Source organism: Nipponia nippon, unplaced genomic scaffold (assembly GCF_047370975.1).
Source record: "Nipponia nippon isolate SJK-2023a ecotype South Korea unplaced genomic scaffold, ASM4737097v1 scaffold_11, whole genome shotgun sequence".
Classification (NCBI taxonomy): Eukaryota; Metazoa; Chordata; class Aves; order Pelecaniformes; family Threskiornithidae; genus Nipponia; species Nipponia nippon.
The window spans coordinates 17845452-17868391 of record NW_028262302.1 but is presented as its reverse complement, the minus strand read 5'-3'; the positions used below and the strand labels follow the sequence as shown (position 1 = coordinate 17868391).

The following is a 22940-nucleotide window of genomic DNA, read 5'->3' as shown; positions in this document are numbered from 1 at the left end:
AAAGATCAGCCTGTAATAACCATTGACTCTTAAAGCATGTGAAAAATGTGTCCAAAACCCAGTTCTTTGCTGTCAGTGAGGAGGGAAGCCAGAGCTGTTGTTAGGACTTGCTGGTGGGTGTCCCTTGTCCTCTGTGTCGCACACAGTGACCCTGACCACGCCACATGGACATATACCTTTTGGTGAACGCGTGAGTGGGAGTTTGTGGGTGTGTGGGTGAGCGACACATTAGAGAAATCAGTTTTAGGTTAAAATAAATATCACCTTCCCCTTCCTTAAGTTTTTGTACTGAGCTTGTACTGCGGTAGTTCTCTGCGTGACCCCTGGCTGAGGAGCAGGAGCTCCCGACGGTGCCCTGGCCGGGTGCGGGAGGACGTGTCTGTGGGTCCTGTGGGTGGTGGCTGGAGGAGGGGACCTGTGTTCATCTGGGGTCCGGAGCTGGGGGTCCCCAGGGAAAGCACCTGCAGACATGCTCTGCGAGGCCTGAGCAAAGCTCCCTCTTTTGAGAAGGCAGTGATGATGGTGCCATTGCCCAGCCTTTATATACATCCCTAGGGACTACAATAAGTATCTTCAGGAAAAAGTGAGATTTCCATTAGGGCATTCAAAGCTGCATCTCTCAGGAGTCTGGTTTAGACTACAGTCCAGGCTGGGAAGAGACAATTCCATTTTCCTTAAACCTACTCCAAAACCAGTGAGGTGCATAGGAAAATGCAAAGAAGCAGGACAAGTGTGGTTAGGTAGCGGAAAGCATTTGACTGGGAGGACTGCCGAGTCCCTGGCTTCCCAGCACAGCCTCTCCCCATTTTTCTCCAGTGCCTGTTTCGTGCAGGATGCAAAGCCTGGGAGATGGCTCTGGCTGCCTGGCTGCAGCACCGGCTTCTTCGGCTCCTTCCCTTGATTCCACTGCCACAACCAGCTGTGTTTTATAGCTCTGCCTTGTAGAGATACTTGCGAGAAGCGTATTTCGTTTTGACAGATGGCATGCACGCTATTATAAAAACAAACCCAAATGTTTGTGGTCTGTAGGTGTAAAGAGAAGCCGTTAGATGGGGTGGGAAGGGATGATAAGAGAGTCCTTGGCTGACGCACTGGCTGTCTCCTGAGCCTGCAAGAGCGGTGGCGAGCGGAGGTGATACGAGGGCACATAGTAGCTAAACCCCAGCCCCAGTGACAGTCCTGTCTCTTCCTTCTGGTTGGAAAGATGGTGGTCTCCATCCTCTTTGATAGAAGGGCTAAGGCAGAAGCGAGAAGGTGACTCGGTATCTCTCCCTCAGCTCCCTGCAGGGGAAGGACCAAGCTGGCCCCTGCACCAGCCTGGCATAGGCAGGGAGACGTGGCTGTGGCCCAAGCCTGGTCTCAGGTCTCACTGGGGGACCCAGAGCAAGTCTGTTAGTGCCTTTCTCAGCCTGAGTGGGAGTAAACCTGTTCCTCTCAGGGAGAACTGGATTGGCTTCTTAAAGCCAACCTGACTTTGAAAATCAAGTTTGAAATGGCCAGAGACCACTGTTCCCATCATGATGCCCAGGAGAAGCACCCAGAAGAGCCAGAGGAGCCCTCTGGGCATTGATGCCCCTGCAGAGTCACTCGGAGCGCTGGGGACCTTAGCATGGCCCTGAGGTGTCCCTGCAGAGCGCAGCAACCCTGCCATCACCAGCATGGAGCCCCCAGTCCCTTGCTGTGCTGCCCCTGGGCATGGGGATCCCTGGGCTGCCCAGTGCCTCTGGCATCCCCAGGACTGCTCTTTGCAGCTTCAGCATCGCGTCGCAGCCTCTCAAAATGCCTTCAGCCCCTTCTGTCGCTCCAAGCCCATCCTGTGCAGTGCCCCGATGGCCCCCCACCTTCTCCCATCCACGTGCCCCATCCCCATGGCTGTCAGTTGAGCTGAACGCTGCCGGCGTTTGTCAGAGGACGACCCCAGGCCTGCTTCTTGCCTTCCCCTGGCAGCAGTGATGGCCACGGTCCCTTTTTAGGCAGGGAGAAACAACGATTGAGGAGCGCGGCAGAAGGCAGCTCCTTCCTGCCGGCAGCACCGATACCACCAGGATGCTATTGAGCAGACAAAGAGAGAAATTCAAGGCAGCCGTTTTGCTGCTGCGGCAACAGCGGCTGCAGAGGGGAAAGTAAAATGAAAGGTTTGTTGGGATTTGCAGCCTGGGGAGTGCTATTGTGAAGCTTCAGAGTGTATTGCCAGCAGCTGAGAACAAGCCGATCCATTTTTGAAGGCAGCTGCCCTTCATCAGCAGTTACGGCAGCAGCTCTGAGCGGTGGGTGGCTTTTTTCCCCATGGCAGCCAACCGACACAAAGTTTGGCAATGACAAAGTTTGGGGATTTGATGAGCAAAAGAGGCACTGACGGGCCATATCCGTAATCTGCCCTTACAGGTAACCACAGGAGGCGAGAAAAATTCATCTGCTTTGAGGATCTGCTGTAGGTTCTTGTGCTCACTTGTTGTGTGTGTTTGTGTGGGGCTGGCAATGGGCCGGGGAAGAGATAGGGGCATGGCAGACCCTTGCTCTGCCCCAGGCCCAGGAGGAGGCTGCTTCGCCAGCGACGGCCAGGGCAGCCAGGCTGAAGTGGAGACCTGGAGGGGGAATACAGATGTGTGCAGGCATCCTCCCGCATCTGCGTGCATCTTCCACCCACCCAGAGGTTTTCACCTGGGCCATCCCCTAATCAGATTTTCTTCAAAATCAGGAAAGTCTTAAAAATACCCACTGTTTCCTTCTGAAATCAAATGCACTTGACGTTTCTTTATTAAAAGAACTAGCACCTCGCAAAATACTTACGCTGATAGTGCCCCTGTGAGTCAGTCGGAGTTAGTGCACCCTGTCCGTGGGTACAGCATGGGCTCGCTATGTCTGTAACAGTCAGGCTTCTTGTTTGCTTGTATCAGGTAGCTACGGGCTGAAACTCCATTGAATATGTCATGTTGGTAATAATTTCACAGCCCGAGGGGGCAGCTGCAGCTGCAGCTTTTTGACAGCGTGCACCCGTTCCAGCTCCGCAGCGCTGTTACGGACCCGAACAGCACCCGCTCTCCTCTCCCCTTCCGCTGCCGGAGGAAGCTGGCTCACCGGCTTTGCACGTGCCGAGGAGTTTCCCAGGGCTGGAGCTGCGATCCGCTGTTACTGCGGTGCTGAGAAAAGCCACCCTTCCTGTTTGTAGATGAGATCCAGTTGCAAACAATGTCCTGACTTTGTTTATTCTGTCTGGGGCAGTCCCTGAAATCCTGTCTTTCCTTTGGTGCCCCAGCACAGCCCATAGAGCCAGCGCTGTGTCATGCCTGCTGGGGAGAAGAGCTATTCTTGTGTCGGATGTCCTTGATGTTTATGCTCAGAAAGCAATGAAACAGTTAAATTGTTTCTTCATTAATCAGAAGGGCTGTGTAAGCCCTTTTTGTTACTTCCGTAGATATCTGTGAACGCAGCAGAGGCCGTGAAGATGCAGGAGGTGGTGGCCGAGCCGTACAGACGGGCTCTGCCTGGCTCTTGTGTGGACCCAGCAGTTAATTCATGGATTTGTATGTTTACATGACCAGCTGCTCTCTATGATTAAAGGCAGCAAATTAAGTAATGCCAAAAGAGATCAGCATCTGCAATAAAGTCCCTTGATTTGATAGGGAAGATGCTAATATGGGGTACTGATGGCTCCTGCACTCACTCCCGCTGGTGGCCGGGACCCATATTGTGCTGGGGAGCTGGTGTCCATCTGCGGGATCTCCCACGTGTTCCTTCTCCTGTGCCTGGTGGCAGGGTGTCAAGCGCTCGCAGCTGCGAGGCAGCCTGCTGTGACTTCGGGAACGTAGGGCCGTGCAGCCGTTTAAGTGCACAAGGCGGGGAGCCGGTGGTTTGTTTTGAGCTGGATGCTGGCAGGCTTTCTGTGCAGTAGGCACGGAATAGCAATAACCAAGTGTCACCATCGCTTTGGATCATCTGCCAGGCAGACTAGACACATAAGGGACCTGGGTGCTCCCTGGCTCTGGCGAGGGTGTCCCGCACTCAGGTGTTGCCCACAGCAGGGTGGCAAAAAGACTGCTCTTTGCACAGCGTGGTTTGCAGAGGAGCTGGTGCCAGTCGCTTCTTCATACCTCTGGGAAATCTCCCTCTTGCAGCCGGCGAGGAGCCCTGGGGCTGCTGCCAGGGTGCCTTCAGGTAGCCTTGTCCCTGCGGGGCCGTGAGAGGAGCCGGAGCCCTTCAGGAGCACCATGCGCGGTGGCAATGGCAGAGCTGCCACGGGCATGCGAAGATGCAGCAGGGAGGGAAGGGGCTTCGAAGGAAGGGAGGGCAAAATGTCAGCCCAGAGTCATGTCACGCTTCAGCGCCGCGCGGCACCGTCGCTTTGTTTCAGCCATTAACCCCCCTGCAGCTGCAAGGCAGCGGAGGATGGGAAACGTGGCCCGGGCTGCAAAATGGTGAGGGGGTCTGATCTGCCTTTGTGGGGTCCAGGGAATTTCTCAGGCTGGTGGTAACGGGAGAAATTTTTTTTGTGTGTGATCTCCCAGGGATGCCACTCATCTCTGCGTGAAGGGAGATTCCTCTTTCTGAATGGACTGACTGTCTGCGTGAGCCCCGTGCTTGCCCTCGGTCCTGCCTGTGCTACATTTCTGAGGGGCACAGTGTGCTTCGGGGCTTCAGCGCGTTCCCTGTGAGGGTTTGGCAATCCTTCCCCCATGCCAGAGTGGCCCTGTGCTCTCGGTCCTTGGTTTTGCCACTGTTTTTCCCCATCTGCCCCCCAGCGCTGTCTCTGGCTGGAGCTGCTCCAGGCGCTTGCTAAACTTTGTAGCCACAAGCACATTCACAAAGGCAAAATATGCTGGGTCCTCCGTTCCACCAGCACACTGGGGCTGGGGTTTGCAGCCAGGTGCGGCACCTTCCCATGTTACTGCCTGGCCCTGCCACCGGCTTTCCATGTGGCTGTGGGCATGTTACTGCCTCCCGCTTGTCCCTTAACAGTTCGTCATTTATAGAGCGGTGTCAGCACCTTTATTTATGTAAAACACCTGGATGGTGACGGGTGCTAAGGAAGCGCCCAAGTATAATTCAGACCTGGGTAAGCAGGCTGCAAACAAAACCACTGAGAGATAAATAGACATCCCTGGGAATTTTATTGTGAGTTGTCTGGCAGTGCCTGCCTATAATGTAATTTTCCTTGTTCTGTCTCGGCAATAAAAACTTCACAGTGTCTGATATGACTCCATTTAGCTTTCATGTTGTCTGAGGTATGCCATTAGAAAAGTGTGGTTTATTTAATCGAGTTTGAACCCTCAGTGTCTGCTTGTTTTTTGAAATGGTAGACAAAAATCATAATAGAGGGCAAGGACAAAATGTGAGGTTCAGAAGCATTAACACTTGCTCACATGCTCCACGTTGGTCTGAAGCATCCTCAGTGCCTGGGCTGTGACTGTTAGGTGAAGTGAATTCAGCGTGACGTTCTCTTCTGGGTTTTGAAACTTAGTCTTTTGCAGTCTTTCTGCAGATCAGGAATAGCTCTCTCGGAGCTGAAGGAGGAAAGGATGTCATTAAAAGACAGAATATAATTGAGCAGAAAGAGATTGAAAACTGATGGCAGGACCAAGGTCTCGTGTCCTTTCAGATCCCTGGAGGAATCAAGGAGAAATTGTTTATTGAAATTTCTTTGTTCCTTTTTGAGATTTCCAACCCAAAACCTCTAAAAGAGCAGACACGTCGTCCCCAGTTAGGCTCTTTTCTTCTTGGGTTCCAAAGCATTCCCACTGTTATTAAGAAATGTTCATGTTTTAAGCCTTATTTTGCCTCTGTGGAGGTGTGTCATTATCAGGCGTTCCCAGCATGCCCTATTACAGAAAGTCCTATTAATTTTGTTCCTCCAAACATGTAGGAATGGAGTATCGAGGGCGGTGCTTGCCAGCATCTGTGCTGGACCACATCCGATGCAACCAGATAGAGCCAGCAAGGACTCATTAGGCAACTTGGTCTTAGACAGTGGCAATGCCATTGTGGCTTGATACAGAGCAGCAGATGTTCTCCAGCAGCTGCAAGTTGAGGCCTCTGCTCTTCATTTTTTGGTGTCAGATTAAAAAGGGTCATTGGCAGTATTTGTGGTCTTTGGATTTTTCTTCTCACATCCGTGCTGTTGCTTTGCTGATCATCTTCGGTTTCTGGGCCAGGGCAGTGGATGGGGCTGGTGTGGTTTAGTTTGTTTTCTGCTTTGGATTTGAGGCTGTCACCGGATCAAGCGTCATTCTTAGAGACAGAGAACTGGGGGATTTATCCCCTGTGTGTAGCATATTGCTTCAAAGATGCTCTGGCATGAGATACTGCGGAGTTCCTCTCTCTTTTCTTAGTCTGTTAATGCTGCAGCTGGACTGTGAGTCTCCTTACAGGCTTGGAGATTGAACCACAAGCCCTACAGGCTACAGTGAGAGGCTTCTGGGAGGGTCTCGAACCGAATTGAGCTTCTCTGGTGGATTTGTGGTTTGGGCATGCACAATGTGGGGCTGGTGGGATGGGGGGGGGGGGGCTTATGCTACGTGGCAACAATAAGCTCTGAGAAGTGCGTTGGTCCCATCACAGATACCAGCAAATATCCAGCGCTGATCTACTTGAAATGGAGGAGCAGGTGAGGGCTGAAAGGGAAATGTGTTCAGTGGTGCTTCAGTACTGCTGTCTGCACAGAGGCGGCAGAGGAATAGCTCTTGTCATGGTTTCCCCACTGGGAGAGGGGCTGGGCATGTGGGTACTTGGCACTTGCCTCCCATGAGGGATGCAGAAGGGCCTCACCAGGAGCCTCTTGGAACACTGCAGTCCCAGAGCTGTCCCGGCAGCAGAGATAAGGCTGTTCTTTCCAGGGCTGAACTCATCAGAGATCCACGCTACAGCGGTCTCGAATGCTCTGAACTGCCACGGTGGTTTGCAGAGCAGCAAAAGCACCAACTTACTTAGGAAGCATCGGATGGGTCACACACAGCCTTTGATTCCCTGGGACTTTTGCTTCTTAAATACATATCTTGGAGAAGGGTCTCTGGGTCTCAGAGGTGCAGTGGTCAACAGACCCTGTGCATAGGGAAGATACGGTGCTTCCTCCAAGCACTCGGGAACTCCAGCGTGTCAGATACATAACTTACAGCCCCCCACTCTTAATTAGGCTGGTAATGTCACCACCGGGCAGCTCTTTCTTCTGGCGGTGTAACTGTGGCTGTGGATGAAACAGAAAGCGGTGTGCAATGTAATTCTACCCAGGTGACCATTTGACACCACAACATAGATGTACAGTTATTTTCTTTTTGAATTACAAATTCCTTGTATAAGTGATGAGTTAAACAAGCTAACTTCCAGTCTTGTCTCTGCTGCTGTAAACCTGGAGCAGCTCCAAAGCTAGTGGGGCCAAAGAGAATAAGAAACTTCGCATTTTGAAATGACTCAGCTTCTCATTCTGCTGAGATTCAGCCTCAGCAGAAGTAAACTAGAAAAATGATCAAGATGGTATTTCTCAACAGCTTTATTATAAATATAATGGCATCCTTTTTGGTGACTTCTGAGCTGTCTTTTAGCATCATTCATTTATATAATTATGTGACACCTCAGCCACATGTCTGAGGATGAAGAGTGAACCATCTCTGAGCTACCAAATGCTATGAAAACCTAGCAAGTGGAAAAGCCAGATGTCCATCTCATACAGAGAGTGCATGCTTGACAAAACCAGACAGGGAGAGGAAACTGAGAGTGATGCATGTCCCAAAACACACTGTATTGCTTTTCGCCTATATGGACAATTTCTGCTTGTTAGGATGTAACCAGATTAACCTTGCTATTATTGTCCGTCAGGGTGCTGAGTCAGTCGTGTTCCTATGGCTGTGAAAATGTCAGCTATAGGGAATGGGAAGGGCATGGGTTTCTGCAGTGATGGAGGTCCTCAGAGTACCTGAGTTAGAGTGCTGGGGTGCGGCTGTGGTGATTCTTACCCACGGTTTCCAAATGCATCTATTTTAGGCATGAGGAATCTCCTCCATCTGTGTGATTTCAGCTCCTACCTTAACACTGACTTCCTGAGATTTCCCCCTCCCTCCTGCCCTCCTGCCCTTCCAATCTCCTCTCTGGTTCTCCCTCCCCTGCATTTCATCTCAACTGGTTTCCTGCTGGGTAAAATGCACATCCTCCTCTTTCTTCCCATTCCCTCCCTTCTCTCCCACTGTTGGCAGTTTTCCAGTCCAGCAACCTTGACCTTATCTCCAGTTCCTTCTATTTCCTCCCCTTCAGCTAACACTATCGGTGAACTCTGCCCATTTTCCTCTCCTCCATCCTCCAAAGGCTGGCCATGCATCCTGCTGGATATGTTGTCATTTCTTTCCTTGCTGACTACAGTCCCCTCTTTTCTGGCCTCCTTTATGTATGCCTCTGTGCAGGAAGCTGATAGGAGCTTGGCTGAAGCTTTTTTTTGGTGAACCACACTGAAATCAGTGGGAATGAAGCACCTACCCCCCTTTATAAAACTCTGACTCCGTGTGTGTCTGAAAAGAGCCTTTTCTAAGGGTGCAACTGCACAAAAAGCACTAAGTGTAGTGATAAATGTTAAGCCACCCTTAGCAGAGTGGGTATTTTTACGTGTTGCATCCTGCAGTTGCAAAGAACGGGGATGTTGGTGAGATGCTTGCTTGCTCCCCCACTTTCTTCACATGCATGTTTGGCCTTGTGTAGTAACAGTCTCACATGGTGGGGAGGTCTCTGTGACTTGGGGCATAGCGGGCCTGCAGCGTGGTCGTTTGGTGCACTCGCCATTGCTGACGATTGCGCTCAGCGATTTGGACATCTGTTTCAGTTGGCTGGGGGTTTTGGCTTCCAAGCTAAAGGATCATGCCTATTTTAGAGATGACGTCATCTATTACTGAGACTCCAATAGCAAGCTTTGGGTCTACCTCCTTTGTTGCATCCCTCATTCTTTAACATTATTTTTTGTCTTCTTGAGTCAAATTCTCTACCTATGTTCAGGTGGAGCTCAGCTGATTGCCCTTGCCGAATTTCAGCCACTCGTCTGAGAGGGAAAGTGACCCTTTGAGTGTTTTTTCTGTGATATGATATATCCAGTGCATCCCCATGCTTGCAAGATTACTTTTATCGTGTCAGTATGGTGATCAGTTAAGTATGATCAAGCTCTTTAGAAAACATTGCTCTCTAATCATTCTGGTTTAATTTGTATTCTGTAATAATTGTGAGAGTGATTACGATCATGGAAATGCTTTGTAGCTCATTAGTGACTTCAGTTCTGTGAGGAGAAGCTGCCGCTGCCTGTCATACAGGAGACCTCGTGATCTACTCCAGTTCGGTCAGAAAACCGTATTTAAAATGTTGTCAGCAGCAGTGTCCAGCAGAATTCCTTTCACTTTGTTATATTACTCTCAAGTCAGAAGAAATATTCGACGTTAGCCTTTGCTTGGTATTTCCTGTGTTACTTCTAAAGAGGGCCGTGGGGTAAGATCCATATCAAGTATGGTTCACAGCCACAAACTCCTGAATGTTCTGCTTTCAGTTGTCATGATCTTGGTCATTTATGGAAAGAAGGCAGCTTTCACGCTGAAGCCCGAGGAATGATGTGTGTATTGGTGTCTTTGACCTCTGTGGGAGACTGATTCTGGAAGGACTCTGTTGCATTTACCAGCCCTGTGAGAAATTCGTAACGCATTTTGCAGTCTTAAGTTGCAGCTGTAGACTGGTTGGACCCAGTCCCTGGTGCTTCCTCCCCAGCCTCTGCCTTTTCTGTGTGAAGTTATGGACGGGGTGCCTGAGGACATGTCCCCAGTTGGCCACAGCTCCAGCAAGCTGTAACCCTCTGCCAGCAGGTCCAGAACCATGCCCAGCCTGTCAGTGTCTCTTGGTCTCTGTGCTTCAGCAGTCTGTTAAATCTCCTTGGAGAATTATTGTGGAGTTTTCAAGTCTAATTTTCCTTTTTCTGAGATGCCTGCATCTCAGACGTAAGTTTTTGTATTACCAGCAACTCAGTTCATGACGGTCGCTATTATGGGTAAATGGCTGTTGGTCATGACATGGGTTAAGCACAGATCAGTGGCCTAGGCATGAAAGGCTCCATTTTTGTCTGTAGCCTAATGGTTGGCCCATCTTTTTCTTTAATGTATGCACATGAACACTTTTGTTAGTAAAAAGGCCCCCACAAATTAAAACATTTGGAAGAGCGAGAGGTGGTGAAGTACCCCTCCATTAGTCCTCCTTTCTGGCACGACTAGCTTGCTGGTCTTGGCTTAGAAGGCAAAGCGATGAGATGAAGCATAAAACATGCTGTGTTTTTAAACGTGGAAAAGATGAGAATGGAGTGCCTCGTGTGTTGTATGTGAAAGCGTTCCTGTGCTGGTGCTACATGCCGCTCTGCCATCCTAATTTGCTTTCAGAGGCCCCCAGTAAGATCATTCTTTGTGTTGCCTAAAGGATGTGAAGACTAAATACGAGTTTGGTCAATGGTTTCATTGTTGATTTCTCCCACTGCTACAAAGCAATGCACAAATATTAGGGACAGGCAGGGTGCATCTCACTGAATAAAGATATTGTGTCTCTCATAATCCAAGTCGGATGCCTTTAAAAAAGGAAAGCCCTATGAAAAGTGCTTACAAGGCTGTTTGGACAGTAGAAATCTTTTGTAAAGTATAATTTCGGCATCTTTCCCAATGGGACCCTTCGTGCAGAAGAACTGGCCAGCATTTTGGAAATAAACCCAGCCAACATTAGGTTTGGACATCTGCTTGTTTTAAGGTTGCCTTCACAATTTTCTCTGTAGCTGAAGATTGGTACTTGATGTCTGTGTGAAAATGTTGCCAGAAAAGCAATGAAGTTATGCCAACTGTTTCTTTCATGAATGCAGCTTCATAGAAATGACCGCTTTATGCTGGAAGATCATCTTGTTAGCATTGCTCCCTTGGCTAGAAGGATAAGAACTGTTTGATCTTGTCCTTGTAGAAAGTTATCCTAAGTGAGCAAAAAATGTTTCTTGAATCAATTTAACTTTAAACCAGGGTGATCTCCTGCCTGAGTACATCTAGACTGAGTGATGGTAGGCTTAAATGGCATTAAATCAAGTGACTTGTGAGAAAGGGGTAGTGGTGCCTTTTGTCTTTGCAAGTGGCTGAAGGGGATTGAATTTGAGAGAAGCTAGTGCTCAAATTTTCTGGGTATTTTCTTCCTCCTTGCTTAAATCACCCAAAGGGAATTAAAGCATATCTTCTCTTACTTCGACAGGGACCAGCTCGCATGACATCTGATCTTGCATCTTCTCCTGCAGCAGGATATGTCCCTGTTGGTCAGAAACCAGAAGCTGTTGTGCATGCCATGAAGGTAAGGATGCCACACACAGCCGTGCAGCGCGGTGTGGTGTCATGCAACAAACACCAAAGTGGCAGAACTGGACGTTTGCTCTTGTGGAAACACAACAACTGGAAACAGAAAGTCAGTACTCAGGCAGATTATCAGTAACCAGCACATGTATCATGATGAATAATCATTGCTTCAAATAGTTGCAGAGTTAAGCAAGATCATGCATGACTATTTATTTGGGTGGAAACCTCCAACACAAGCTGCTGATGCTGAAGGTGGTGGTTACCCTTTCTGTTCATCAGTCCTGCATAAACTGGGTCTCTGGGGTGACAGCGGTGATCGAAATGCTGTTTTTAAAAGGGACACAAAAACTGTGATTGCTACATATGTTTTGGTATTGAAAATCCTGCAGCAGTCTTCTTAAAGGAGAAAGACTTTATTTTATGTAAATACACAGAAAACCATGGCATCATACCCATGTAGATATGTGCATCATCAGCGGGGATTAAAGTCAGGACTGTCGGCAATAAAAAACATAGGACACTGCTAGCTGAGTTAAAGGAGAAAACTTGCACTGCGATTTCACGGCAGTTCTAAAGTCCTAGTGACCATCCATTAGCAGGAAAAACGTAATACCCTGGTGTTACATGTTTAACTAGTTAAGCAAGTGACTTCTGAGTATCTACGGGACACAGAAGCACAAATCCTTTCCAAGGTGCCATAGGGATGGCTGGAAAGTCTCTAACTAAATTAGGCGCTGGTTGGAATTTACTGATTTATAGATTCGAATTTGTTGAAGCTGAAGAATTTTGTACAGGGTTAAAAAGCTTTCATCAAATCAAAGGAGGATTCTGGGATGGCTACTCTGGAGCTCAGCTCCCCATGGTCATAGCTGGAAAAAAGGTCCAGCAGTGGCATCAGCACTAGCTTAGACTGTCCTAGACCTGGAGACTGGTGCTTACAAAGCTCTTTGCTTTGTACGTTTCCACATCTGACAGCTAAATAAATGGCACAGATGTTGCTTGCAGCTTTGAGCTTTCAGCTTACTTGAGGCTTTATACGCCCAGATTGTATCTCATTGGATCTTAAGAGAAGGGTGTCCAGCACCGTCAAGGATTAAAAAATACCTTTAGTACAGTTTTCATTAGTTCCCAAAGGAGCCCTGACCACACAAGTGGCAGTTCACTTGCCTACATATATTTGTCCTGTGTTTTCCAGAAAAGTTTCTTCTTTGCTTGCTGTGAATGGTTCTGTTGTTGTGTGCTATTCTGTACTATCCTGTGTTGTGTGCATCCTGTACTGTGCTGCATTGCGCTTGTGGGTAACATTTCTCCAGAAGGGCTGGAAGGAATTCTCCTCTGCAGTTTCATAATTTGGCTGGTGGGGTATGTTTGTCTGTCTTCAAAACCCTGGAAGGTGCCACGGCTGGGTCAGGAAGCAGGTGGCATAGCAGTCACATCTCATGGGGCATAAAATGATCTCACACGATGTGTCCTGCTCACACACTTAGAGTTAAAAATATTCTCACATTTGAAGCGAGGAGGAAATTCTCCTGTAGGTCAGTGTGGCAGGGAAGGATGAAAAGGTGTTTATTTTTTCATCCTGTGGCCCATTTCCAAGGATCAGCTGGAAATGGAAAAGACTGAGCAAACTGGTCATGGTCTCAATCTCTCCTCCTCTCTTCTTGTGGCACAGTGAAATTGTGGCTGTTGGTCTCCAGCTGCGGATCTTAAACTGGCTAGAAGATAATGTTTTTTGGCCATGGCATGCTGTAGCATATGGAGTAGGTCTTATTTGCACCCTGCAGGACTGGGCAGTTTTTCCAGTGCCAGCCCCTGCATGTGGGAAACTGGATGCAGCTACCAGCTTAGACCCTCACTGCCTGTGGTACAGCTCATGACCCTCCCTTGAGGAGAAGAAGAAGTAGCCTACAAACAAGACTTTGTGCTTTGGCTATAGCACACCAGATATTAGAAAAAGCCCTTCTTGGTTGTGTAAAGAAGTCCTTATGGCTGTAGCAGGCTAGTTCCTTACCACGAGGAAAGGCAAGGACAGTTGGAAGTTGGCTTTGCTTGTCTTGTGGGCTGCTTGAACGCAAGTCTGCCCAGAAGTGGTGTGGCTGCAAGGATGCGGCTCTGTGCCCAAGCAAAGGTCACTGAGGGGCTGTGTACTCTGCATGGAACTGCAGGGCTTCTGGATTGCCTTTGTCTGCGACCATCTATGTAATGTCCCCTAGGCTTTTTCCTTGGCTTTTTCCGGCAGCTGAACGCTAGCTATGTGGCTGAAGTGTTGCCTGCCATTTAGCATAAGTAAGTTCTTCCTTGAGCACATTTAGGGATTTTCTTTATTTTTGCTTCTGAAATAGTTTTTTTTTATTTGCACCTACTAAATAAGGAGCAAGATGACAGGTTGGCACTCCTAACAGCTGTTTTTGTTAACGAGAGTAAAAGGTACATATGCTACAGCTCAGTATCTCGCTGAACATCAAAGCACTTTTCTTAGGAACTGAGCAAACCTGCTAAAGACGTGGGGAGGTGAGGAGGAGACAAACGTACAAGAACGACATTTAGCCTATAACCCAGCCCCCCCGCAGCAGCAGCCCGGACCTCTCCCATGTGCGCAGAGCCATCGAGCAGGTGATCAATCACTCCCACTGATGTTGGATAAGGCAGGATTTGGCCCTGCCAAAACTAGGGAAAAGTCCTAGCAGGGCATATAGACTGTTCCCTTGCAGAAGCAGGATGCCATGTTCCCCAGCACTCCAGCCCCATTCCAGTTGACGTATAAATCAACAAAATCAGTGAGGCTTGCACCCTTCAGAAAGCATCCCTCAATCTCAGAGTGCTTCCTGGTACAGAAATGCTTACCTCAACTTTCAGCTCCCCTTCCAAAGCTTTACTGCAGTCATCCCGACTCTTTGGTGGGCGTTTTTTGTTTGTTTTTTAAATATGCATTGCGTGGTTATGCAGGGCCAGTATAGCAAGTCAACAGGGAGGTGGATGTGATGGACTGGGTGACTTTGAGGTGACACTGCCTTGGTCACAGACGTCAGTGCAGTCATGAAGGAGAACTAAATATACCCGAGGTGTTCCTCACAGTTTACATATCGGCAGGGAGAAAGCCAGACGAGCCAGTGTGCTCATTGAGAGTGAGGCCCAGGTTGTCTTCAGGAGATGGCATCCCCAGGCAGAAGAGCAGTGTTACCCAGTCCAGCCCCATTCCCCTGCATGGGGAACTGCCCCATGCCTGAGCGGGGCAGGCTTCCCTCGCTGGCTGGCGTTTTACCCAGGGAGATCACATAGTGCCGGTGTGTCTGCAAAGGGCCAAGTGCTGTCAGTGCAGCCTGATGAAGAATAAAAAGGAGGGGATGGCTTGAGCTGCTTTGAGCCCAGGGTACACTTGTCTGTTTTCTGTAGGCTCCTGGGTTGGGATGTGGCAGAAATCATGGGAGGATATACCCCAGTTTCTTAGATCCACACTGAATTCACAGTCCTTGAACTTCAGCTGGGCCACAGACAATTTATGCGAAGGCACATCCATAGTCCCCAGCAGTGTAATCGGAGGAACATTAACTTGGTCCTCCCAAACAACTGAGGTGGTGCCTGGCAGGATCTGAGAATGACTGGGGCTGGATCAGCACTAAGAGGCCTTCCTGTCTTCCTTCAGGAGGTAATTTCACTCTCCAGAGTCTATTTTTTTCCAGGATGCCTTTCCAGGATAGGCTGTTGAGTTTTATCCCCCCCGAACCCCTTCTTCCCATACCCAAGACACTAACACATCTTTACATAGTGCCTACCCAGACGTGGGGTGGGCCTGGGGAGCAGGATGGTTTCCAGGGTAAATGAGTCCCAAGTCATTTAGAAATGAAATACAACCATAACTTCCATCTGCTGAGCTTTCAGCTCCAGGTCTCTCTGGTTTACACCATTCAAAGACATTTCCACTGAAAGAAATGGGCTGCGCCACCCTTCCACACCTCCTGGAGTAAGGAATGTGGTTTTAGTTTAAGCACTAGCTGTAGAAAAAAGGTTTATTTTTGTCTGCTGAGACTCTTGTGCCTGCAAGATTGATGGCTGGTGGAAGCAGAGGCTGGAGCTGATGTGGCCTTTAACTAATCTGAACCGTGGTTATCCTTGACACTTGCCCTGTGGACACAGCCGCTGCTTCGCTGCCAGCCAGGCAGCCCTGGCGCTCTGCAGGGGGATGTGATCCTGCAGGCTGCTGCCTTTGCAGCCAGGCGTCGGAGGCACACTGACTCCAGACGAGCGAGTTCGATGTGCAAGTCCAGCTGGATCAATAATTAATTCCCTCCTCTTTAGCAAAAAACAGACGCTCTCTTTGTCAGCACGTACATGCTTTTTGCATCCCTCTTGCCCTTCCTCTCCTCTTAGAAAGGACGCGGATAATTCTTATTTGTGCAAAGATTGGTCCCAGCTATGTTGGTTAAACTAGCTGGTGCATTTTAGAAGTAGGTTAAGGGCCCTAGGAGAATGACCTATTTTTGTTTGCAACGCAGTTCAAGTACAGCAGGATTGCTGTGCCGAGGCAGACTGGGGGATAATCTACCCTGGTATCCCATTTCGTGGAGCAGCCGGTGCTGTATACCTCAGCAAAGGGTGAAACCCATCCTGGCACTGCATCTAGCTCTGTACTTCCCTAGGAGGTGTAGGAATATTTATACACACAAATACACCTGGTGTACAGCTTTATATGCGTGTGGATGTATTGGGGTGAATAAGACCACGTGCTATTTGATGGCGTTGAGTGATTCCAGGAGCTTTGACCCTGCGCACTGAGCTGACCACCTTGCTCATCAGTGGCAAAGCCCTGGGTGAGGTCTGTAGGTCAGCACAGATGCAGCAGTAACATCTCAAGGCAGTCCTGCGCTGTGATATGCCCAACTTGTGCAACATGCCCGTCCGGAGGAGCTGTCTGAAAGCATGCGGATGCGTTGGAGAGGATATTCTGTGGGTCAGTGTGTTTCCAGTGGGAAGCAAAGGCTGCCTTTAGCCCCTGGCAGCCTCATCTCTGTGATGGAGGGACCGCCTGGCTGCAGCCAGGCACTGCCGCCCTGGCGGTGCTCTGCGGGGGTGGCCGGGACGGTGCGTGCCCCAGGCGGGACGTGGGGGGCCAGGGCTGGCGCCCAGCTGCTACGTTGGTGCGGGGCTGGGCAGCACGTGGTGGGACACAGCAACTGCGTGGATGTGCTGCATCTTACCAGCCATGTGTGGCCTGGGGATCAGCGCTTGGGGAATATGTCTCCAAGTGCTATTTAGAAGGAAGAGGTTAAAAATCAGACTTTTTCAATTTTCAAACATTGTCAGCCTGAAATCTAAGAAAAGAAGTCACAGGCAGGATGTTTCCACTATTTTTTTGCAGTGTCCTGAGCTGCTTTCACAGCGCATCTACTTGTCTTCCCAAGGCAAATCTGCAAGTGTGGCCCAGCCATCAGGCTGAGTGGCGTCCAGGGGGCCCATGAACACGAGCACTGGATGTGCCAGGTCTGGGGTGTCAGTGCTGGAGCTGTAACCTCTCTGTCTCTGCAAGGAAACCTGGCTCTTCCCAGATCCGGGAGCGCCTGCTGGAGATACCCTCCGAGCCGCAGAGCAGAGCCTCCTTGGAGAGTCTCAAACCTCCCAGCCCCCTCTTTCAAGCTATTCCTATGCTTTTGCAGCCACGTCTCCATTTTTTGCAGTGCTTTCCTCCCGTTAATATCATAGGAAAAGCCCCGTAGTCATGAGCAGGAGGGAAAGGAAAGACGATGCCTCACACCTCCAGAGGCTCCCGCGGGCAGGGTGCTGCAGGCATGTACCTGGGCTCGCTGCCTGTAGCCAGGCGTGAGAGGAAAGGCAGCAGAACGGAGCTGCTTGTGGAGGACCAGGCAGGCCTGGCCCCAGCACTTTGTGGGTATGGCCCGTATTCATCAGCGTTTGTACCAGCTGAACTCGGTGAGCAGCCGGTAAATGTTACCCTGTAGCTGTGGCTGCAATCCCGGGTGCGGGTGTGTGTGCCAGCCCTGGCCAGGGGCCACCTATTCCCTCACCTTTACGGGGCACACGCTGTGAGTGGGAACAGTGCTGATGGAGATTAAAGTAAAGCTGGGGGAGTCGAGGTGATTATCTCCATCTTCAGAGTGCGTCTGTGGCACAAGGAGAGGGTGATCCAGATTCGTCACAGCACTCAGCACTCGGTGGGGATGGCGCCTTCAGAGGACTGCAATCCGCATGCGGGGTCCTGGGAGGCAATATTTTTTTTCCCAGTCCTGTTCCCATCCCCTTCGCAGCCTGGCTGCATCCAGCTCAAAGAGGGAGTGGGTAAGAGCCAGGAATCAAATTGGGATCTGAGTCCCAGGGCTCTGTGCTAACAGCCCGTCTCTTGCTCACTGTCATCGTGGGCCTCCAAGGGGTTCCCTTGAGAAACTAAATGGGTTAAAAACAATTTTCAGCCAAAAGGTGAGTGAAATTGGCCGTGTCTGTTTAAGATCTGAAAGTCCATGGCTGATTGGAGACCACACACTTAAGCTGCACAGTGGGTAATACTCTGCTTTTCAGTGGTACAAACCTCTGTTTGCCTCTTTCTCTGATGGCTAAAACCCTCTTAGACCTAAAAGCTGCTGGTCTGGGCTGGCCACAGTTGCCTCATGACCCAGGTTAGTAGAAGGCAGTGGAGAAGCTCCGCTCCTGCGAAAGAGGGGAATGGAGGGAGCATGAGCTGCTGGGGGATTGCCTTGGGGGAGCTGCCTGGAAGGGGGGGGCACCAGCAGCCTTCCTGGAAGAGATGTGTTTGTGGGTACAGGCAACTTGCTGCCAATTATCACACGGTCGCCCAGGACTGTGGTGGCAGCCACGCCATGCAGGTGGTGGGACAGAGGCATGCCGTCACCAGCGAAGGGGGAGGATGGAGGTGCCCGACTTGGTGTCATGCTCGTCTTTGCAGTGCTCCAACTGTCAAGGCTTTGTGAATCCTGCCAATTTAAATAGTGGTTAATGAGGTTGTTAGGGACACTTAATTATTTGAGGGGCATAATGCTTTTATAATATCGTTTTTTGTAGGTCCTTGAGGTCCATGAAAATTTGGACAGGCAAATGCAAGACAACTATGAAGAAGACCTGAGTGAAAAGGAGAAGGCGATCGTTCGTGAAATGTGCAATGTAATAACTCCTCTCAGCAACTCTAGGGGTTTATTTCCTGGTCTTCTGTTAGAAGTACAGAGGAGCAGGGGTCTGCTGCGTACAGGCCCTGTTTGATGCGAGATCCCCAGGCACAAAGGAGGAGTGGAGGCTCTGCTGACCACTGCTTTGGGTGTCAGTAACCCGAGTGCCCTGCTCACTGAACAGCTCAGCTTTGGCTCAGCAAATACTTCCCACTCTGCTGCCTTCAAGGGTGCAGAGTAGCTAGTCTGGCTGACCGAGAGCGGTGCAAAGGGCTCTCCCTGGCTTGTAGAGTCCTGTTAGCAGTTGACTCCAACTGTGTCCTTAGGGACTTGGTTTGGGCTGAGCAGCAACTGGTTGCTATCTTTAAAGCTATACAGCTTGAATGGGTTTAAGCCTAAACCATAAGACAACATGAGAGAGAGAATATTCGTGTCCGAAGCCCTTGAACAGCGCTATGGTGTGCGGGGTGCTTTTAGCACTGCCGACATGTTGGGCAGCCACACTGTTAACTGAGCTTGCCGGGTCCTGTACGGTGAGCGTTTGGACCAGACCTCTGCTCTGCGGTGTCTGCTGCTGTGGCACTGCCTCCAGCTTCAAAGCACCTTGGCCGCACTTTGGCTTTGAGCAAAGAGTTTGGGATTTCTGCTAGAACATGGCTCAAGCTGCATGTCGCCTGCAGTCGGGGATGTGCTGCTCCACAGCACCAGCAGTGCCCGCAGCAGGGAGAAGGATGCTTATGGAGCCTTCTCCTTTAGGAGTCCACACTGGAGGTCAGCCCAAGTGGCATCGTTTAGTGCCTCACAGCAGCAGAGAGGAGCCTAACCTTACGTTTGAATTCTGAAAACCACCTCAACCCTAAAAAGAGGGTGTAAAGAACACAAGTGCATCTTGCAGAGCTGAATCATTGCAAGCATCCTTGGCAAGGGCTGAGGCACTGCACTTTGGTTGCTGGAGCCCTATGAGCAAAGCCAAGACCAGAGTGAAGGAGGGCCTGCTTTTTAGGATATTTTGTCTGCTTAGAGCCACATTCCCTTGTAGCCATGCAGGGAGAAGGGTAAGGCACCGTAATTTTGTCCTCCCAAATGGACTCATTTCTGTTTGTGTCTCATCAGCTGTTTTTTCTTTAAATATTCATTTCATGTAGACTCAAGGCAGCTATGAAGTGCTTTCCAGTTTCTTATTAAAAAACAAAAAAAAAAGCCTCCCTTACCCCAGTGGCCCTAGAGTGATAAAATGTATGTTTTTAGAAAGTCATAAATATATATATGTATATAATTTTAATCATTATCTTTTTCATTATCTTTTCTGTTCATGGTAACATCATTTCTGTAAGCATGGCATGGCTGACCTACCATTGAACTTAACTTCTGAACCTAGTGTATTTATTTTATACTATCACCCCAGGCAAAAATGGTTCTAATTTCCAGACAGACTAATTAGGAAAATGCGTCAATGGTTTTTCCCTTGGAAACTGGTGCACTGATGCCATCCAGTGGCTCTGCTGAGAATTACAGCCCAGCTCTAGGAAACAGCTGCTTGTTTGACTTTCGACTGCAATTACGAAAATACTGCAGCTCATCGGAGGCTTTGGGTTTTTTGGTTTTTTTTTTTAATCCCTGTCTCTCTCTCCCCCACCCCTTTATTTTTTCCTTACAGGTTGTCTGGCGAAAGCTGGGTGATGCGGCGAGCTCCAAACCCTCCATCAGGCAACATCTTTCGGGAAACCAGTTCAAGGGTCCCTTGTAGGAGCACCGTCCTGGAGGCTGGAAGTGGTGGATTCTGTGAAGACTAAAGAGGCAGAGCTCAGCGTTTCTGGCTGCCTGTTCTTTGGGAGTTGGGGTTGAGTTTTTTTCAGGGTTTCCTTTTATTTTTTTGGGGGGGCTTTTTTTGTAACAATAGTGTAAATATGGCAGCTAAAGGCCTGATTTCCAGGCTGTGGTGCTCTGGAACTGCTGTTCAACGGGTAACCATCCAACAATGCCAGACTTGCATCATTTGTATTGTAGTTCAAACCTGCTTTGTGGTAATGGTCTGTTTGTAGAATTAACTGACTCGAGAGAATTTCTAAGAGGAACAAGAAGGACCCTTAACCTGCGGAGAAGTCAGTTTGTATCGCTCCGGTCCACCTGCTTGTCAATGATTCATAGCTGGGTTAGTGGCTCCAGGCAGCACCTTCCAAGGAAAGAGCAATTTGAATTTGTTGGCTTACTGCCTGAGCTGCTAACGCTTTTTTTGGAGGTCCTTATTTTGAAGAATAACATGCAACGGTTTTCCCGAGGCGCTGTGTACAATATTGAGTGGCGAGCCGAAAGCACTGGTACCGCTCTGTACGTTGTACGGTGGTACTCATCACACAAGCGTACAGAAAGGCTTGAGACTCCGTATCAGCTGGTAATGAACTATTTCTCATGAACAAATGACACAAGGTTTCTGCAGTCGTAATGTGAATGAACTGAAGTCACTTAGCCACACACCAGTATTCCCTACAAATATGGCAACACTTTTCCTGTAAAGCTTTTACTACAAAATAATTCAGCAGAAACTGCCGTCCTAACAGTGCTTATGGCTTTCACAGGATCTTCGAGAGCAGCTCATCTTTCACGTGAGGAAGATTTGGGTATTTTTTTTTTAATGTTCTTGCTGGATCCTTCACCTATACTGGTTCCTGTGTAAGGTAACCAACCAACCACCTTGCAGAGCTGAATAAAATCTCCATAAACACGGGCTGTCGGGTGAGACTATTTCCTGCCATTCAAGCTTTATTTTTGTTAATGAACCAAAACAAGTGGGTTTTTCCTTCTTCTAATGGTTGTATATAAAACAATGGGACTTATATTTCGCTATTGTGGAGTAGCTGCTTGTATCGTAAGAATCTGACCCCCTTCTTTTCCAAGTTGTCACAGCAGCTGTCCCTGTATTTTATTAGATGTTCTTTCCCAGTAGACCAAGGAAGCGGGGATTGGTTATTAAAATAATTGGTGTAAAATGATTTTAAAGACAGGCATGTGAAAAGATCAAAGCCTCCTCTTCAAAAGTTGCATCGATTTTAATGATTAGTTTGAAGAGTTAATGACCTCAAACACCATCACTTTCTTTTCATTCTCCATAAGAATCCGTCCCAGCTACAGGCAGCTGTTCTTCCTCTTAAATTAATTTGCTCTACCAGTTGAGGTCTTGACTTGTGGTGGTGTATTAACGTGGAGCACCGATACAATTCGAAGGAGCCCACGCTGCAAGGTATGAACGGTAATTGGTCCCATGGTATACAGTGATCTAGCTGCCTGCGTGAAGGATTTCGAGTGTCAGAGCCAAGCTCCGTAAGCAGCAAAAAACCAGAGAAGGAATACATCCCAAATACATAGTAACCAGTAAGAGTAAGCACCGCTTCAGTATTCATTGCAGAAATAAAACTGTAACAGTCAAGAGGAGTAGGTTATTTGGAAAAAAACCCCAAGAACCACCCCCAAAACACACACACACACACACACACACACACACACACACACACACACACACACACACACACACACACACACACACACTCACTCACTCACTCACTCACTCACTCACTCACTCACTCACTCACTCACTCACTCACCAGCAGTTTATTTCTTACTTCTGCTCAGTCAGCGAACGCTGAGCAAGCTAACTCTAACAGTATTTACAGCCAGTGAGTCTGGGAAAATCCATTCGAGAGTCTCTCTCCTTTAAAATAGGCACCTTTAGAGGATTCCAGATCTCCTCCTCTTTGCTTTTTGTTTTGACCTCCAGTTTCTAGTCACCACTGATTAGTTGTCTTCCTCCTGTACAATTTGTACCTTGAGATTTTCGTACCAGCAAAGGTGATGCAACACAGAGGCATCATTCTTCCATAACATCTAATGTCGAACAGAGGGTTACTTTAATCTATCTGCTTGAAAGCCCATTTTCATTTCGGTGACATCTAATCGCTGGATTAAGCAGAGAATTTAAGCATATTGGGAACAAGGTTAATTTACGTCAGTGAATTTTAACTAAAGCAATGCCAATGTTGCCAGCACTTGTAGAGAGTTAATTGTGTTGATGACGTGCTTGCTGTTTTAGGCGTGTATTAGACTAGCAGGTCCGCTCAACAAGACAAGAGCTATACTAATCAGATTAGTAGTCTCACCAGCTATGTAATTCTCATTCAAATATTCCCTGCTATCAAATCTCTCTCAAAATGTATTCAATGACTTCAAGCACAGCTTGTTTTGTTCCACCTGCAGATCTCACCTAGAAGAGAAATAGCGGTGCAACTAAGGTCCATTAGTGCTGCACATCCTGGAGAGCCGGGGTACAGGGTGGCCCGTAGGTCAGCCGAACAGTCTCGGTACTCTTAGGGTATACCCTGTTTCTTTAAGATGCTATTTGGCAGCATGAATCTTCAATGTAAGATGTGCATCATTGACTTTGCAGAAGAACACGACAGTGCTGTACTTTGGGGTGTTATGGGGGGCGGCGGGGGGGGGG

At 48.8% G+C, this 22940-nt stretch overlaps 1 protein-coding gene across 4 annotated transcripts in view; it reads left to right on the top strand.

The window, feature by feature from the left end:
• CCDC85C (coiled-coil domain containing 85C) overlaps positions 1 to 21963 on the top strand; it is a 115273-nt gene extending 93310 nt beyond the window's left edge. For all 4 annotated transcript variants that reach the window (XM_087746992.1, XM_087746991.1, XM_087746993.1 and 1 more), the window contains 3 exons: positions 11221 to 11316; positions 18348 to 18446; positions 20106 to 21963. In XM_087746992.1, coding sequence (XP_087603118.1) covers positions 11221 to 11316; positions 18348 to 18446; positions 20106 to 20195 — 285 coding nt within the window. In that variant the 3' untranslated portion in view covers positions 20196 to 21963. The remainder of the gene's footprint in view (positions 1 to 11220; positions 11317 to 18347; positions 18447 to 20105) is intronic.
• The last annotated feature ends 977 nt before the right edge of the window (positions 21964 to 22940 follow it).